At 33.4% G+C, this 20,181-nt stretch overlaps 1 protein-coding gene across 1 annotated transcript in view; it reads left to right on the forward strand.

Annotated features, from left to right (window-relative positions):
- LOC132556494 (ribitol-5-phosphate xylosyltransferase 1-like) overlaps window positions 1-20,181 on the forward strand; it is a 117,015-nt gene that overhangs the window by 23,712 nt on the left and 73,122 nt on the right. Inside the window, exon 2 of the mRNA XM_060220903.1 lies at window positions 549-749. Within this exon, the coding sequence (XP_060076886.1) occupies window positions 549-749 (201 nt within the window). The remainder of the gene's footprint in view (window positions 1-548; window positions 750-20,181) is intronic.

The raw sequence follows: 20,181 nt of genomic DNA on the forward strand, positions 1-20,181 counted from the left end.
AGGTGACAAGTTGTTCATGTCGTAAACTGATACAGCTAATCAATTTAAGTTGTGATCGAATTTCCCAAAAGTTTTTCTGTCTTCAATTTGTTATCTGGTTACCTGCTGGAAATGGTCATGAAATATCTACACAATATTTTCCCTGATAAAAATACTACGTAAGTGCTGTTTCTTTTGGATGTTTCCCTGTAAATCTCTGTCACTCTTAGAAATCATTATTGCCATGACCAGAGAGCAGGTCTTATATTTATGTTTCAGTTAATAGGATCTTAAAATGTTTTACAGGACATGCATGGACCAATATTTCATGATTGATTGAAACAATTATAAATCAGATGTTGTGTATTGTTAATGTCGTATATGTTGATATAATGCAGATGTTCACTAGCTTTTCTTGTCTGCAGTTTCAGACATCTCTACTTAACAGGATCATAAATATATCACAGATATTTGTTTTTATCATTATTGAAATATCAACTTACTTGAACCTAAATATTTCATATCAGGAAACATCAATTCTAGATGTCTTTTTTTCTCTTCCATTAAAGCATTCACGGATGATGATACCGATTGGAATCCTTGGGGGGAAGAATTTGAGAAGGAGGATGTAGGGGCTCCAAAACAGCTACCACACATCCCATGGGAGTCAGAAACAAACCTTAAAAGTTACAAGGAACCTGTTGCTGGACGCCCGAATGTCTCCACTTCGACAGAATTTGTTGTTGAAATTTGGGGGAAGGCTGCCATTGGTAGGTGTTATTATTCTATTTGTGTTCTTTAAGAGCTTAAAGTATTCATATCAACGCACAGACTGAGACAACCTTTGACTGGTTGTCATCGTCCTACCATGAATCTAGCTATGCAGACTGACTAAGCTCTTCCGTTTTCATGTTACATTGGAAGGTTTTATCAGGAATACAATTTTTTATTTTTCAAAATATTTCGACAAATCTTGCTGTACCAAAACATTTTAGTGAAGAATTGATTTTCTTCAGTTGCTGTGTTGAGTGAAAAGATTGCTTGTTGAACAAGTTTTTTTTTTTTCTGTCCTTTCTCCAATGAAATTTGTATGGCGATTGCTATGACAGTGATCTTTTACAAAGAAACACTACATGGATACAGTTTACATTTGTAATCAAGCTAAGTCAGACAAGAGAGGTTCTTAATATCACTGTCTACCCACATATCAACAAAGACAGGACTGCCATAGATATCTACCAACATTTTATATATAATATAACACATATTTACACAAGGTCACAGAGTACATGTCTTGTCTGAGTTCTGATTAACCTAGTATGTTTTAGTTTTGTACAGCAATACATGCATGACCCATCATGATGATGACACAAAGAAATACTTGAATATTCTCTTTATAAAAGTGCCCTAACTTGAGAAATGTGACCAATTAAAATCACGCTCTTGTTACATGTATTATCGCCCTTATTGATATTATCATATTATATTATTTGTGAATTATTTAGTTTATGAAAAAGTAGTTAGTTCATAATTGTCAGAATTCTGGAAATGTTAAACTGCTGTTTTGTATTTCCTTTATTTAGTCTAGGATTTAGTTTTGTAAATTTGCATGATGTTGGAAATTTCAATCCCAAATTTCAATAATTACGAGTCCTTTTAAATTTTCAAAAAATTTTACCATACATGAGTTCTGGGGTGTACATCATTATGGAAGTGGCTTCATCTTTGGCAGACTCTCTCTGAGATCCCTACATCAATCTACGGTAATGACTTCAGACAAAATGAATAACAAATTGTCCAGTAACGCCCAGACCTCAAAATAATGACTTAGCTTAATCACATGTTGATTTACTGGTTTGGTGCCAGTGTAACTGTGCTCTAGTTTGACCTTATTTTGGCATCAGGGTTTTAAACCTCCACAAGAACTGTCATCACATGTGTCAACAGTGAAGTTGATGCATCTGATAATGAGACATATTTGTAAATATTTTAGGATTAACCTGCTTGACAAGAATCACAAACCATGTTCCTATTCAAGTCCCTATAATCAAGCTCAGGAGGGATTCGAAATTTGGAAAAGTATGTGTTACAGCAATCTAAAATTTATTTGTGAAGTTTTAAAAAAGATGCACAAAACTTCTAAAGGGGTTATAAAAGAAATTAGTTATATAATGTACTTAATACTTACAATGATAGAATTTTGCTTTTAAGTACAGTAGATGTGGCTGGCTTAATGATAATGATAATAATAAACTTAGAGGAGGAAACCGGAGTACCCGGGAAGAACCAACATGGTCGAGCAGATGACCCATGCCTTTTCACATCCATTCCGGGAATTGAACCCCAGATGGCTAGGTGAAAGGCGAGTGTGTTACCACTGCGCCACATGACTACCGTAAAGGGATTTTAAAAGAAATTAGTAATATAATGTACTTAATACTTACAATGATAGAATTTTGCTTTAAAGTACAGTAGATATGGCTGGCTTAATGACTCCAGACATGTAGCTAAAATGATTGTTTCAACATTTTTTTTTACCATCTCCAAATCGAAGTTTGTCTTCTTGAATTTTCTGAAAGTAGATTTGACTTGTAATAATAATCCTTATTTCTGTTAAAAAACAATTGTCAGGAGAAATAGCCACACTTTTAGTGATCTGAGCTGTCATTGGCATTCTGTCTGTAGAACGATATATATAAGTCATTTCAACATGTGTCTGAGAGAGTACAAGTTTGTTCTATTTCATTCTGCGAGCATTTGTTGATTACAAAGCCATGCTGTTGTCACTGTCAGATGTATTGGTTATTACGAAGGTACTTTTGTATTCCATGTGAAGAGAAAATATACATCCGATAATCATGATACCCTCCGAAGCAGAGTTATCAACACATAGCTTCTGGAAACACAATTTGTTTCTTCTTTTTTTCCTCGCAAACCATTTTTGCCATAAAATATTCAATATTTTATGCATTTTCTTCAATTTTGGTGCCATAGAGTGTTTGGATGTAAGAATTTCTATTGTCATGGTAACAAACTAAAGAGAGCTTAATGGTAAGAATTTGCTCATTGCCAGATTGTTTCAACTGATTCTTTACCCATTTAAATTTGCCTATTTAGAAAAAATGAAGGCTTTTGTGTGGCCATAGTGTTTAGAATTTAGCACACATTGGAGTTTAGAGCAAGTTAGAAATTGAATTTTTTTATCCTGAAATACAATACTTCATGTAACAAGTTGTTTTCACATATTTCTGGGTTCTAATCAATCAAGGTAACAACAGGTTGATCATAGTGTATTTAGAGATTGATAATACAGAACATTGTTCGGCACAAGAAGTTTTTATGTGCGTCCAAAACCTGTGTTACGTGAATTACTTGATTTCACATCAAACCTAACATGTCGACCTCAGCGACAATCACTGTCTTTGGTTGGTTATATAGATCTAAGTTCCTTTGATGTTGATACCTCTGTAGAAAGTAAATGTATAACAATAATCCTACTGCCATCGTCAAAACGACATAAAAAATCTCTTTCAATCAGCGAACAGTGAGGCCTGATTGGCAATCACTCTTTTGTATATGATTTCATCAGGCTGCTGGACATTCCTTGGTGAAATGTCAACAGTAATTGTGCTGATTGATACACAGCATCAGCTGGTTGATGTTAGAGAGTGTGATTTTACTCCTAGTCACAGAAAAGCTTATTGTCAGTATGACTATAGTTACTCACCACCTGTATGATGTAAATGACAATCAGCATCATTTGGGAGCTTGTGATGAGACTTGACATGTAACTATTGTACAGTCTGTTGTCGGTCAAATTTTGTTATGGTCTCTTTTGTATATTTATCTTGAAAAAAAATTAGCTGATTTTGACTTGAAGATCGGAATATTCATCTTTGTTTATCAGGTTCGAAAATACAAAATCTTTTGCTGATTATTGGCTATCACAATGTCGTATTATATAGAACAACCTCTGAAATAACCAATACTCCCAGTTAAGGAGTCTGACTCTCGATTTTGGGTCCAAATTTTTAGAAGTAGATTTCCATCTTTCAATCAATCTTTTCAATTACTTACTATTTCATCATTACAAACATATACAAGTTGTATGCCAGAAAAAGCCAATGAAAATGTCTTCTTAGCAACACAGCTTTGAGACTTTTAACATTGTACAAGCTTCCCTACAGAAATTCCTAAATTTTGGTAAATTTAGATCCTGTCACTGTGATTTATAAAAGATTATGTCTGCTATAAGAAATGTTTATGTATGTTTAGACGGCAAAAGGGAACAGAAAACCTTTGAAACAAAATATGCTATATCTGTTATAGAGGTACTGTTATTTGATCTGATATTTAAAAGACAAACCTCTAGGGATCTATACAAATCAGAAAATTGTCTCATTCATAGCTTCATTTTTTCCATTTTCCATTTAATACCTATTTCAGTCATTTGACCTTTAAAACATATAGCCTAGAATAGATAATCAAGACATAATTTTCCAATCTCAGGGAATTCAGCTTTTTTTTTGTTTAGAAGTGTAGACTTTTTAACTGTCCCATTAAAAAGCAATATTTAAGATTATGAGCTACAAATCACACGTCTTTGATGATGATCATTCCCAGGTTTCCCCAGTTTTGGATTAGTTTTAATGAAAAATACCACGGAAGAAATGCCAAGGAGATTATTTTCTTAGAAAAAAGGTTAAGGTAGCAAACCATGCTTTTAGTCAACAGTGTGTTTAATGGATGTTAGTGCTGGAATTATTTTAAAACTGAGTCCTAGTATTTGTGTACATAGCAATTCATTGTGTTTGAAAGTTAAAGACAGTGTATCTAAAATATTGAATAAAATAAGTTTAGTATATTTACAACCACAAATGTGTAAAGTGTAATAATAAAAATGTTTTTAAAGATGCATATTGAAAAATTGAATTTAGTTTATAAATGCAATTTCATCGGGTTAAAAATTGAGATTTTTTTCTGTTGCTGAAAATTTGAAAGTAATATTTGATGTCCTAATAAACAACGAGCCACTTTAACTGTCAACTGCAAAAATAAACAAGAGAGATGACATTCATTATTGACCGCGATATAACAGACTCAGAAATGGCTGCGATTCTATCAGGGACAGTATCCGTGTCTGAGGGAAGAAGAGAAATGGCCAATGAAATGAATGAGATCTTCTGTCTTCGAATTCCAATACAGTTGTCTCATAAGAGTATTATTTACATACCAAAAACACCATCCAGTTAAACTTCATATATCAGACTCTGCTTTCTATAACTTTGTGATTCAGTTTCATGTGTCAGCATACCAAGTACACAATTTCGTGGAGAATTATTGCGATCATTTTTGATAAGTTGTTGTAGAACTGGGGACTTTCTTATCATCGAGTCACACCTTACCTTTTCTTTAAGAATTTTAATCAATGTTGATGGTTTGTTATATCAAAAAAAAGTTAAGCTATATATTCCAACGAAGGAAATGAGGTTAATTTTTAGAAACATGTTATATTTGTGTGACTGAATTGAATCCTAAGCATCCTTCTGGGAAATGTTTCTATAGACTGATAGGTCCAGACATGGACAGGCATAATAGTTTTTGATTGTCCGAGAACTAGAAGCAGAATGGAGAAATAATCTCATTCAACCAGACTTTTGAAAATTTTACAAAGTGATAAGAGCTAGGTAAACCAGAAAAGTGCAAAAACCATGATTAAGTACAGTTTTGGTATATATAACTTGATAATCTGATATCAAAGTTTTGAGTTTTCAAATACATTGTGCAATAAAGAATGAGAATAAATAACAAATAAAGATGCTGAACTATCTTGTCCTTTTCTGTTGAGGGTGAGAAAATACATCGTAAATCGCTCCTCTTGTACCAGGATATTTACATAACTTGAGCATATAAATCCAAATCAATGTACATCTTACAAAGAATACTCCTTTTGAATGAAATAAAATTTGAATGATTTAAGAATACATTCTAGTATTTTTTAATGTAGTCATAATGTACTTATAATCAAATTTAAGTGGGATACAATTTGCATCAAAGTCATTTTTGTAGTACATTTATACAAGGGAGATAACTCAAACAGAAAATAATACTTTGGTTTTAATTACATAATTTTCTTTCACCTGTGAGAAGAGAACACATTAATACAGGTGAAAATTCCTTAAATTAAATCTTTTATTAATTGCATTTTTAGACTGACATGGACTAACTCCTACTTTTTATTTGATCTGACTGAAATGAAACTAGCTGTTTATGCCTTGAACAGCATGGACGGACACTTTCAGTAACTATAAATAAAAAACAGATATAAGAGAGTAAATACTACCCTTTTGAAGGCTTTGCCTTCTTGATATTATATAAAATTACCCCATGTAAAGTAATATTTTGTAATTATCACATAATCCTCACAGAAATCAGTTGTGATGTCAAAACATAAACAATGACTTTATGGTACGAGTTGAAAAAGGTGCAACAAAATGACTTGCTACATTTAATTTTGTCCTCTGCGTCTCCACTTCAAAACTTTCAAAATTTAACTTTCTGAGTTATCTGATAATAAGTATTTTAAATTTGACTTCATTTCATTCATATGATATTTGATCAAAGTCGTCTTCAAGTTTTAATTTTCACTTGCCAAGGTTTGCAAAAATAAGAGCTTCAAGGACTTGTTTCACAAAATCTCATATAAAATTAATTATTTAAAACTCATTCAAGATCCCATAACATGGCTGAGAGTTCTCTCTGCCTTTCTCCCTATCACAATATAATATACTAGGATTAATTTATATCTTGATTTGAGTCGTCATAGGGATCAAGCATGCTGACAAGTGCACCATGAAAAATCTGCTTAGAAATAAAAAACAAAACTTAAGTGTAGTATGGTAATGGGTGTGACCTCAGTACGCTTGTCAGACCTTAAGGCTGATTCTTGTCATACAGAGACCTTGGGTGTTGGTATCAGCTCTTGTAAACTTGACACCATTGGTATTTTGATAGGAACAATTAAACCTGGTGTGACGTTCACCTCTGTACCACAGTGTACATGTGTGTTACCTCACTGTGATAACAGGGTCTCTGCGGTATAATAAAGTAATGTATTTGTTTTCTGATAACTTCTCGATTCTGTACCTCTTTCTCATCTTTATCAACATAAACGTTGTTAATTGATATTGTCAAAACCATTCCTATCAACAGGTGTCAGTTGTGGACTCCCAGGTGATGTACAAATATCATGGGCGTAGATCAAGTTCAAAACATTGGACTGACAACTACAATCAAACTTCACTCTAGATCTTTGTGGGATAAATTGTACTTAAAAAACTGAAAAGGAAGTTCATCAGGATAATTCATGCAGAGAAAGATTAATGCATGTTATGGGAATTTTCTATCATATACATTAACAAAACAGAAACAGTTCATGTATTTTCAGTTAGGTTGTCTGACCATGAAAATCCAGTGTGTATTGCTACAATCATATTTTAAACTGTTTATTTCTAAAAATGTGATGTACACCATATATATAAACAAATTACCACTCTAAAGCATTGCTAAGAGGCTGATTAGAATTGGTCCTTTCATGTTCCATATTGAGGATTGTCCTAAGCTCAGCATGCAACGCAAGACTTTCAATGTAACACCATATGCACATAGACATCACAAACAACTAAAAAAAACACCTGTAGGTATATATAGATATATATTTTTTTGATACAAACCAATAAAAACATATCTTGACATTCAATTTCCTGTTTTTTCTTTTTATGGAAATTCAATTCAATTTCAGAATCCTCTTGGATAAGAAAGTAATTTCCTTGTGACATTTAGGATAAACAAAATATTGTTTTTATATATACTACATTGCATTAATAATTCATATATAAATATTTTCATTGATTCCAAATTGAAAAGTAAGGGGATTTCTACTTGTAAATTAACCTTTTTAACAGTTTTTCTTGCCGACCTTCTTGAAGGTCAAAAAAGCTATAGTGTTGTGGCACTCCTCACAAAGCCAAAGGTTCAAGCTATACAAATGTGTAGTCTGTAGCATATACTCAATGCTTGAATGAAGGGTATTTTGTGCAAATGAATGACCTTCACACACCTTCAAAATCCCATATCTATAAAAATCTTCAGATGATTTTTTTGTCCAAAGGCCAAAGGTACATAGCATGGTGTAATGAATCAATATTAATTACCTTGACCCTCTCTCAAGGTCACATGGTCAACTTTGTTGAAATCTTTAAACAACTTTTTAATAATTTAGAGGTTCAGGGTCACGGTATAAGACCCGTTTCATGCTAAGCAATCTGGCAAGATTTCAAATTTGCAAAAATATAATGAATGCAGAAAATTATTTTTTCAAGCTGAAGAACAGGTGGGCGGTCTAGGCTTACTGCATGATTTATCAACATTGTACGGTATTTTTATATCTTAACTCACCACCACTGAGTGACAGTTGAAGGCTGAAAGGCCAAAAGCATAAGTGGACTTAAAATTTGTTAAATACATGAGTGTCAGATTTTATTATAGAAATGGTTAAGTTCTCAAAATTTTTAAAATTGATATTTTCTTCTTTCATTTTGATGAAAATATATCATGACAAAAATCTGCACCTGTCCATTTTCTTCCACACACCCAAACCAAACATTTTAAAGCACAACTTGGTTTTAGTGCTGTCACATTTTCAGAATACGCTTCCATGACTCTTTGTAAATCAAGGTACGGACATATCTAATTGACAAGATTATAGGCTTGGTTTGACTTGTTTAAATATTATTTGACTGCTGTGATTGTTGAGAACCTCCTCAGAGGTCACTAAGTAACTATATACATGTAAAGAAGTATGTACACATTATAGAACCTTAAACTGACAGGGTTTTACTGAACTATTGTACTAATCAGATGTATACTAGATAGAATCAAAGGTAACACCTGGAAAATCTTTGGAATACATTTTTGAACTGTCTTACTCAGCCTGTAAACATTTTGATTCCTAATATCAAAACAAAACAACATCTATTGACGGACATTCTTCTGCAACTTCTGTAGTTTACAATGTGAGAATCTATGTAGGTGGTAGCAAAAAGGCATCAGCATACAGCTGGCCAACTACAGCAAATTTTACTGCAATACTCAGCAGCTAACCTTCTGGGATTGTACTGGATGAAAAGGCAAACAGTAGTTAAACAATGATATGGATCAGTTTTTTTATGCCGCACATTGTTTTGGCTCGTATTACAAATAACATACAGCAGATTTATCACTTAATTTTATGGGTTATCATTACACAAACTATATGTCTACATATTTTCAGGGTGTGTCAGAATGATACCTTAATGAAGTGCATTCATACTTTTAGCAGAAAGCTGTTTGCTTGATCAACTGGCCTACATCACCGGGAGAAAATAGCCTGTCACATTAATGGGTTTAATAGCCCCTCTTCATAGAATTATCTTCTTCTTTATTTTTATTTTAAATTCAAAATCATGAAAAAAATTAATAGGGTTCAAAGAATAATAGCAGTCTTTTAATCTAAAGCTTCAAAAAATTACAGGCATGACATTTTTGTTAAAAGGGTAATTGGATAATTGAAACTTCTAACACCGAGAAATGAATAGTGATACAGAGAACGCGAACAAATGGTTGTTTTTGTTTAATGAATACGTCAGTGTTGGCCTCACATATCATTTATTAGTATCCATGTGGTGAATAAAAAATGTGCTGTGTTTAAATGTTATTTTACACAGCTTTAGGTTCTATGTTAACATTAAATGATAAGTTAATTATTTTGTTGATGGAGAAATGATTCAGAATACTCCAACTGGTTTTCAAATTGATTGTGAAAATCTTATACTTTTGACATTTTAGGTTTTTTAAATCTCTAATGAAAGTTTTCATGAAAGAGAATTGTCTAACAACAAAGTTGGGAATTTTATCATGATGCTGTTTAATTGTAAATTGAGGCAATACAAATTTCTTGAGATGAAATTTAACAGGTGCCATGTACAGCTTCCTGAAGGTATTTATGCTAGACGGTCACTGGGATAAAAGTCCATGTCCTCTTCTACAGGGAGCAACAAAGGGCCCAAGTCTGGATCCCTTTTAGTCACTTAACAAGGGATGCAGGTGTATGCTGTCAGGACCTTGGGGTCAAACTGGGGACATGTGGCATTAGTTGCATATCCATGGCAATGGTAAAACCTGATACAAATACATGACTGACCCGAGAATGTGTACCGGTCAGTAGAGAGTGACCAATTGTCAAACTGGTCAGCAGGACAATTGGTCATTAAGATCTTGTTAGGGTTTTTAATTTCCTTACTTGTGAATTTGTCATGCTGGTTGGAATAAAAGCATTATGATTCACCATTGAGATATGTGAGTGGTGTAGAAACACTTAACAGTGCAGTGTGTCTGAAGTTTTCAGGATCGAAGCCAGACCCGTATCCTAAAGTCTACATGCAGGCATTATTAGCATAGTTTCTGGGTGTACTTCGTCCATCTAGTACTTAAAATGGGTCAAAATTCCTTTTTAAAAGCAGATTCCATTAATTGGCTCAAAATAGAATGACATTGACTGCGGAAATATTTGTTCCAAATAAGAAAATATGTGGCCCATAGGATTAATGAATGAGCACTCATTCATCACTTGTATTTGTATAGTGTCAATTTTGAAAGGATTTTTTTTTTTTTTTAATTTACATGGAAACAGTAAAATCTTTAATCCTAAATTGAGTGCTAATTATTTAGCACGACTAAAATCTGTAAGTAATTTTGGAAAGTTCCTTATTATTTATGTCATTAAAGCAGAGAAACTATATTGTGTATACACTGTATACATAAACAGTGTGATTCTACCTCTGTGATGGTGGTGGATAATGACTTAAAAACCGATTGAGATGTAGGAGTGATATGAATATCAGTTTTAATTAATTTTGGTCGTATCGGTCATCCATATGTAGACAATCAGTGGTAGGAAGTAATCTTCTCTTTATGATCCTTTTACTGTAGTACTACAACAACTGTAATCATGGTTGTTACAGGTCCTTTTACTGTAGTACTACAACAACTGTAATCATGGTTGTTACAGGTCCTTTTACTGTAGTACTACAACAACTGTAATCATGGTTGTTACAGGTCCTTTTACTGTAGTACTACAACAACTGTAATCATGGTTGTTACAGGTCCTTTTACTGTAGTACTACAACAACTGTAATCATGGTTGTTACAGGTCCTTTTACTGTAGTACTACAACAACTGTAATCATGGTTGTTACAGGTCCTTACAACAACTGTAATCATGGTTGTTACAGGTCCTTTTACTGTACTACAACAACTGTAATCATGGTTGTTACAGGTCCTTTTACTGTAGTACTACAACAACTGTAATCATGGTTGTTACAGGTCCTTTTACTGTAGTACTACAACAACTGTAATCATGGTTGTTACAGGTCCTTTTACTGTAGTACTACAACAACTGTAATCATGGTTGTTACAGGTCCTTTTAGCCTCTTGTATCTTCAGAATTTTTGCAGATGATGATTTCAGTGTCAAAAAAAACTTCTATAATGCAGGTGTTATATAAGTTTTTCCTGATAATGACACATTCAATACTAAAAATCCTTTTCATCTTTAGGATGTAAACAGTGTGCACTTGTATACCATTTATTACGGATGCTTTTTCTAATAAAGGCATTCTCACCCTGCCACCTTTTGCAGTTTTTTAACATCATCTCCCACTATTTTGGCCACCTCAATGTGCATTTGTTGTCCATTTTGAAATGCTTGGCAGCTTCCTAATTTCCTTCTTCCTGGGCAAGAATGTTTTTGTAGCATTTCATTGCTTATACATCTGTGACAACACGTGTGAGTGAAACATGGGCTGCGAGTGATGTAATCATATAAAATTCCTACCAAAGATCTCAGACTGTTGTTGTCTGTTTCAGAAAAATTACTGAAAAAAATTTGTCTCAAAAAATGGCAGCCTACTTTGCCAGTTATATGTTTGCCTGCCAGCAGTGCACTTAATAGGGAATGTACAGTATATCAATTTTCCATAGAAACATTTATTGCAAGAATTTGAAAATTGAGATGTACATCTTCAAACAGAGGCCTTTTATTGGTAGAATTCTGGTTCTTACTTCATATTTGGTACAAAAATTGATAAGAAAATAACTTGCAAGTTTTTGAAAGTTGGTTATTTTTGTGAATAACTATGAAACTTGTTTTTATAAAGCATGTTGTAATGGGATAGAGCTGACCCTAGAGGGAATGGATCATTTTACATTAGACTCTTCCTGAGGTGACTGAACACTGCCCCATGTACTCTCTCACGTGGACAGTTCTCACCATTTTGAGATAATTTGAAGAACTGAGCAGACTAGATCAATGCAGGGTCTGGCAGTTTAGTGATGAATTACATAATTCACAGTAATTCTGCTGTCTCTTATGTTACCACTTCATTTCAAGTCTCCATCATTAGACATTAAAATGGTGTTGGAATTATTTATACAAAACTTTACGTGTAAAGCTAAAAGTTTTTAAATGGAGCTTATTGGTCTATTATGGTGATTTATTCTTAATACAAGGAAATGTCATTAGATAATGTAAGTGGTGATGGGAAGGGGCGTTATATTGGCCGTGGCAAAGGCTACTGTAGTGAAGCCAAGCTGTCATATTACATTGCAGGCCATCACTATTAATCAGGTATGATGTCATCCTACCAGGCTTTATATGTATCCCAGTTCTATATAATTCTGTTCAGACAAATTGATTTGGCAAATGGACGTTCTCTTAGTAATGGTCACAAATTTGGTTATGTTGCATATCTGTGTATTACAAAGCCCTAGTCAAGTTGAATGGAGTTGTATCGTGGTCAGCGGTAACTAAAACCCATAATACTAAAGTATAAAGGTGTAGAATTTTTTTGCCACATCTGAAGGGTAAACTTCTATCTGTCCTCCAAACCATGCTTCAGTACGTAGGATTATGTTGAACCTCGTTATCTCGAACTCAGCGGGACTAGGGGAAATTTAGAGATATCCAAGTATTAAATTTAAGTAAATTCCAATATTTTGTGTAAAGTTAGGCAGGGACAGAGAAAATACTTTTAATTAAACAGGGTCTTTGATTTATATGAGTTTGAGATGACGAGGTTTGACTGTAATTTACAGACACACAAATATATACATTTCAAACTCAGAATTTTATGCATGTATATTTCCTGAAGATTTGAAAAAAACTACTTAATTTAGAAAAATTCCAGTCATGATCTGTATTTTGGATCTACCATTTTGAACAACTGGAAAAAGTTAGATTGTTAATGTAAAGTGTTGTATAAAATGTCTCACATGAACCCTTGGTGATAAAGTTTGCTTTTCCAAACCCCATTCAATATTCTTCTCTTGATATTATCATAGCAGTAAATGAAAGTGATTTTATTTATTGAGCAAATGAAGAAAATGATGGTTTTATTTGTCAACTTACTCTGCAGAGGTAGGATTATTGATTCGTGAGAAAGATGTTTACAAAAAGGATGTTGAGAAAAAGAAAAGAAATCTTAACCAAAAGATGCCAACTTAACAGATTGACAAGGAAAGGATTTCTATCAAATTAAGGTGTAATGAAAAGGGGAGACAACTCTGAAACTATTAAAATTTGTGTTACAATTTAAAACCTTTTTGGCTAGTGTATATTTTCAATTATCACTATTGAATTATTGCAACATTGCATAACATGCCAGGGTTCCTCTAGCCTTAACTTTAATAATGGTCATATATTCTGTTTTATTGTTGGCTTTGAATAAAAATGGGAGACATTGATTTACAATTACATGTTATTAAATTGTTGTTTCAGAATCCCATCAGTCTAATTCATTAAATTGCCATTTCTAATGTTCTGTACACAATGTATTTATCTGATGTTAATTTTGTCATATATGTATACAGTTACAATCATCCAGACCTGGCTGTCAGCGATTCATTTTACCAGAATCCCTGTCGTAGGTCAGACACAATGTAATATTCTTAATGTACCCCCAACATTGATGGGAATACTTTTGAAATCTATCCTTCCTATCAGATTGTTAGATGAATGTTGCTCTCAGCAATTTTAAATGTTCAAAATAATTATTGGATTCCATTTCCAGTACAATCTGATATTTTGTTGGGAGTTGTGTTTCTGAAGTCAAACAGTTGACAATTGTGTTTTTGCTGGCTGTATACATTGATAGGGTTCTATCATTTTATTGTGATTTATTTCACAATTTTATTTTTCATGAAATAGGATGTTAAATCTGATAACGGTATCTGTCTAAAACTGAATTAAAATCTCTTTTTCACTCCAGTCATTTCTAGGAAGTGGCGATTAATTCCATTAATAAAAAAGTATCTGTGCATGAGTGCCCTGTGTATAGTGTGTAGAGATAAACGATTATGAGCACCATTCATGTATGTAAAATATGTTATACTCAGTCTGTCACAAACTGTGATAATTATACCTTTCAAAACTATCTGTAATTTTATGTGAAACGTGAGATCTCATAGAGGAGATAATGCACAACCTCATTATAAGTAATGTCAGAGTAAAATACACAGACCAAAATCAGCATTGTACCCTTGATGTTTTTGTAGACTTGGCGGTACAGAATGTGACATGGGAAATTTAGGATTTAGATAATCCAATTAATCATTGTTAGGATCTACTGTAATCTTTTTAACTACATGAAGCATGTGTGAAAATAAGATAAAATGTTAAAAAAAAAAGAAGAAAAAAGCGAGGAAATGTGACAGTTGTTAATATTTTCATAAGGGCATCCCTAAACAAAAGAAGTACTCAAATTGCAAGCAATTTCCTGTAAAAGTATTGATTGTTATCTGTTAAAGAGAATGCCTATGAAAGAGATCACATTGTGTGGTATATATTTAGCAGTTTATTAATCATAACGAAAATTGGGAAGTCACTCCGGGCAAATTAAATATGAAAATATTAAAACAGAATTTTTATATTTTGTCTTTTAAGAAAGAATAAAAAACAACACAAACTTAAATTGAGATTCCTAGGTTCTCTATATCGACTGATTGATGGTTTCCATTTTTTGTTTAAAACATTTGAATCCTGATTGTAAATTCAGTTTGTTATCAGTCCATGAAATACTCTGACAGACATTTCAAGCTTAATGAATACAACCTTAAGGACCTGCCATTATGGTTGACTAAGAGTAACTCTCCATCATCCTTTTTTGTGTGTGGCAGATCTGTTACAGAATTACCATAAGCATTGCACTTGATAGAATTCTCAACCATTTCATTGAAATTTATTTTACTTGGGAACCAGCAATTTTTGGTCCATTCACACGGCTTGAGGTAAATGTAATTTGTTAAATGTGAGGCCCATGTCAGGTGTTTGATATGTTCACTCATTACACAAACTGGTTTTCTTGTAAAATGTTCAGTTTCCTAGATATGAATATGCCAGTGTCAAAGGTCAAGGCCATATTGTTTTTTTTTTTTTTTTTTTGTGCTTTAGTGAAATGTCAAGAACAAGTAATGACTTAAATCTTTACAGCGTTTTAAATATTTGTGTTTATCAGTTAGACACCGATGCGATTGTTAAGGCTATCTTAAAATACAAAGGCAGACCTGCCTGACATTTGTGGTTCATGACTAAATAAGTCTAGGAGTAATTAAATTGCAGTTAAATTTTGTGGTCTATGTGTGGATTTACAGATACCTAACAATATTTCCACTGTTATATCTAACATTTAGAAAATAATGTCATATATTTCAAATATTTTTTTAGTTTGTAGGAGGAACTTGTGTATTTAGTGATCTAATTATTGCCTATGTTAGAAAGAAGCCTCCTCTGTTGGTAAAGATCAGTAAAAGTGATACCTGTCAGAACAGACAATAATTAACATCACATCAGTAAATGTTCAGGATTTCAGGATGAAACATCCGTAATAGGGCTTTATAAATTCAGTTAGGCCATACTTCATGTGATTGGTTTTTTGGAATGTTATCCAGAATATGTCATTGTAGATAACTGGCTCCAAATCTTCTTCTTGTGTGAAACATAGGTTGAATGACAGGCACTGTGATTTTCAGTAGAATTTTCTATAAGGTTGTAAAACACAATATCTTATATGAGGGAATATTGAAAATTTGTGGATTATATAAGCTGAATGATTCCATTTTTTAGGCCTTGATGTAGCAAAATTATTTTGTTGTTGTTTTGTTGCTTTCCTTCTGGTGCAGCTAATGGTATTGGTACATTCAGACTATATACAAGGAGTAATGCCTTATCCTAGTTCAGTAAGCATAAATGGTCCTGTGTCACTTAGCTTATACCTCGTCAATGATGGAGGAGCATAAGGTACGGTTAAACCTAGAGACCAAACCCCTAATGGCATAGTTTTACCATTAAGTTAATTATAACTTCACTTGAATGTCACAAAACTACCTGGAGTGTAACACCTCTTGCATACCAATATTTGATACTCTTACCAGATAATTTGAGTTTTATGGGTGGGAGAAATATTGTGATAATTATCTTTGAATATTTCAATGTTTAGTTTTGAGATCCTTGTGAACTTAACTTCCCTTAGCGTACAATTTTGATAGCACATGTTTGGGATAAATCCAAATAAAATCGTTCATTGTCAAGATTTTTCTAACCATGGCAAACAAACTCGCTGATAATTTTTGTCTAAATCATATATGACAAGAATACAATGACACACAGATGAGCTAAAAGAATTACATGATTATACACCAGTTGATGATGAAGAGCCTCTCTTTGATCCTATCAGCAAAGAATCACCCATTTATATTCTGGTAGTGAATTCATAAAAATGTATACTGACTGGCTCTGTCTTCTGCTTTGAGTACATTGAACTTTGTATCATTAAGACATCCCTGGAGGATGGCAGTTCTGTCTTCTGTATTTCAAGGGAGCTATGCCTTGTCATTGTTTTCTGTTGGGTGGTAGTAGTAGACACAATCAAAAATAGATAACTGTCATAGGTGTCAGTATTCATTTTTATTTTCAGTCACAGACAGAAAGAAAGATTGTTCATTTATGACATATTTATTCATTTTTCCTCTGCAGTCAGTATAGGGGTGAACATTGTGGTCAGACTATCATATCAACTGACCTACTGTCCTGTTTATTCTTTTCAGCTCACCTGGTCCAAAGGACCAATGAGCTTACGACATAGTCAAAATTGCTACTAGTCATGAACGACTGAACAAATTTTGACCAAATTTGGTCTGAAGCATTCTTGGATGAAGAGAAACCAAGTTTGTTTAAGTATTTGATTTTAGCCCCAGGGGCCTGGGAGTAGGCCTCAAAAGGGGAAATTGATTAAGTTATTTAAAATCCCACTCCTCCTTTAGGGATGATTGGTTATTGTCCAAATTATGTCGGAAGCATTCTTGGGTGAAGGGGAATCAATCTTGTATAAACAGTAGGTCTCTGTCCATTTGGGAGGGAGGGGCATGGCCCAAGTGGCTATAGAGCAAATGTATTTAAAATTCTACACCTCCAGTAGGAATGAATGGATATTGCCCAGAATTGCTCTGAAGTATTCTTGGGTGAAAGGAAATCAATTCTGTATAAACAGCGTATCCTTGTGAAAAGGATGGGGCCCAATTATGGAAATGTAGAATCTTTAGAATCCTTCTCTTGTACAAGGATATTGTCTAAGTTTGGTCTGAAACAATTTTTAGGAAGAGTGAATCTGACTTTTGTTTAACCACAAAGCAAAGACCCTATAGGGAAATTATTTCAGAATTTATTTGTTATATTTGAAATTCTTTGTTAAATGGCTGAATAGCTAAATTAGGTAGATGAACAATGCAGGCCCCTTTGGACTCTCGTTTACAATGTGTGGTTAGTGTTATTTAAATGTTTGTTCTATTATAGTTTATTGAATTCATCATGACTTAAAAAGGTCGATATGCAGACAAAAAAGGAATATAATTTTAAGAAAATATTTATTTCACATAAAGCAGCAAGAGAATAGTTGTCCTGAAGTGTTACTCAGGTTGTGAATAAATCTGGTTAGTTGGTCTCAAAATGACAAGTGAGAAAACATAGCTGGCAGTAATCTATATACCTAAGATTAGTTTATGTACACAAATTATAAAAGCTTCACCACTCAGGATTATGAATTTGGATATTTATAAGTTTTCCTCTCCAGTGACTGACAATACACTCAGCACAATTTTTATGTATGTATTTGGCAGTACATATATACAGAGCCGTGAAACGCGTTAAAGTCTCATGCCACAATTACACAACATAACTGGAATCAGCACAATCGTGATTTAGGAGAATACTTTCAGTGTGAAAACTGCTAAATTAAGAAATTGTGGAAACCACTTAATGTCATGTCAATTAATGTTGTTTTCTAGTTGATATCACATTTTCTTCAAACACTGATTTTTTCCCCTAAATATTCTATGTAATTAAGCATCTGATCATGTCAGTTATTGTATGTGTACTAAAAAAATAATGACAGTATCGAAATCTTTGTATTTTGATTTCATGTTTTTAAAATAAAAAAATGAAAAATTGAATCATTAGGCAGCAACTTGAAGGCGTGTAGATATAATATGCTTACCTCATCTATGTTATATTTTCTGAAGAAATAAACAACAGAATTATGCATTCAGTAGCAAGCTATGCAACAATATTTTCTTGGGATCAATTCCCATCAAGTGAAGCTAATGGTGTCAGTACAACAATTTTATGATTGCTAGAAAATTGTGTCTCTGTTGATAGTTCATTATTACCACTATACCAGCAGGAGGAATGGACTTTTATGGCAAAAGACAATGTCTGAGTTAGCTGTAATATATATGTGGTTAATAATTGATGTACACAATATTGATTAAAATTGGTTTGACCTATTTTGATTCAGCCCTAAAAGAAATGATTCTTATCTTTTGTTTTAAAGATTTAAAATATCTTTTTTGAGTTCCGCTTGGGAATGATTTGATTAAGAAACCTTGAAAATGCTTCCAAGTCACCACAGTTATTTCAAATCAAACTTAGAAATATATTAGTTAAATCTGCAGTATACACATTGTATATGCTGTATATATGATTTATATATTCATCGAATAAAAGTCTGTTTGAAAATAAGGCTTTTTTTATAAAAACACAATGGCCTATTTAAGATTAGTTTTAAAGTCATGTGCAGGAACATTGAGACAGTTGAAATTCAACAAGCTTGATATAAAATATGTCTTGCTTTTAAATTGTGACCTGGCGTACTCAATATATTTCTACATATTAATATGTGTTGTTATTGTTATTGAAAATATTTTTTTGATTGAGAATGTCAAATATGATGGAGTTATTGTAGCATTTGACTCATACAGGATATGGCACAAGGATTCATCATCAGACCCTTACAGTTGACAGTCCAATGATGCGTAATGGTATAGTGGTTTATAGGCTTTTCAGTACCTCTCTGATACCACTACACTACTCCGAGTATTGTAGGAGTTTGATGTGTTTGTTGGTATAGTCACTAAAGGCAGCCCACAGGACATTCTTCCTGTCAATACCAATGGCATGAGTGGGCAAATTGTCTGTGTAAAGTACATGAGTAAGCTGTCCTTCACCGTTGATCAAAAACAGATGGAGGTTATGACCTTGTCGATCACCAATCACAAGATTTCCAATGCTGTCATATTTTACATCAATTGGATCAAACTGGTGTAGTCCTCTCTTGAAAGATTGTTTGAGGTTTTGGGCTACACCTTGTCCGTTGTAGCGGAAAACTTCCTGGAATTCCAAATCCATTACCAGGACATAACTTTTATAATGTTGGTCTCTATCGGACCAACTACGGTCCAGGACTGCTATGTTCTGGGTAACAGGACATTCTGTTATCTTACGTGGTGAGTAGACCAATGACTGGTTACCAACCTGAAAATCCTTTGTAGAAAACAAGGGTTTTCCTTCCTTTGTGAATTTGGTTAGGACCTGTTCCATTCCTACAATGATGTGACCATCCATGGTAGCACACAAACTTCTTGGTGAAATATCTGTCTTGAACCTCAGAACAGGTTTTTCAGATGAAGTGCATGTACAGCACTCCCAGACACTTTGGGACTCACCTGAGCAAATCCAAAGGTGTTGTTCATGAGTGGTGTTGGGTATTGCCCAGGAATAG

The sequence above is a fragment of the Ylistrum balloti genome, unplaced genomic scaffold (genome assembly GCF_031769215.1).
Source record: "Ylistrum balloti isolate Yb309-2 unplaced genomic scaffold, AGI_CSIRO_Ybal_v1 Utg370572, whole genome shotgun sequence".
In the NCBI taxonomy this organism is placed as follows: Eukaryota; Metazoa; Mollusca; class Bivalvia; order Pectinida; family Pectinidae; genus Ylistrum; species Ylistrum balloti.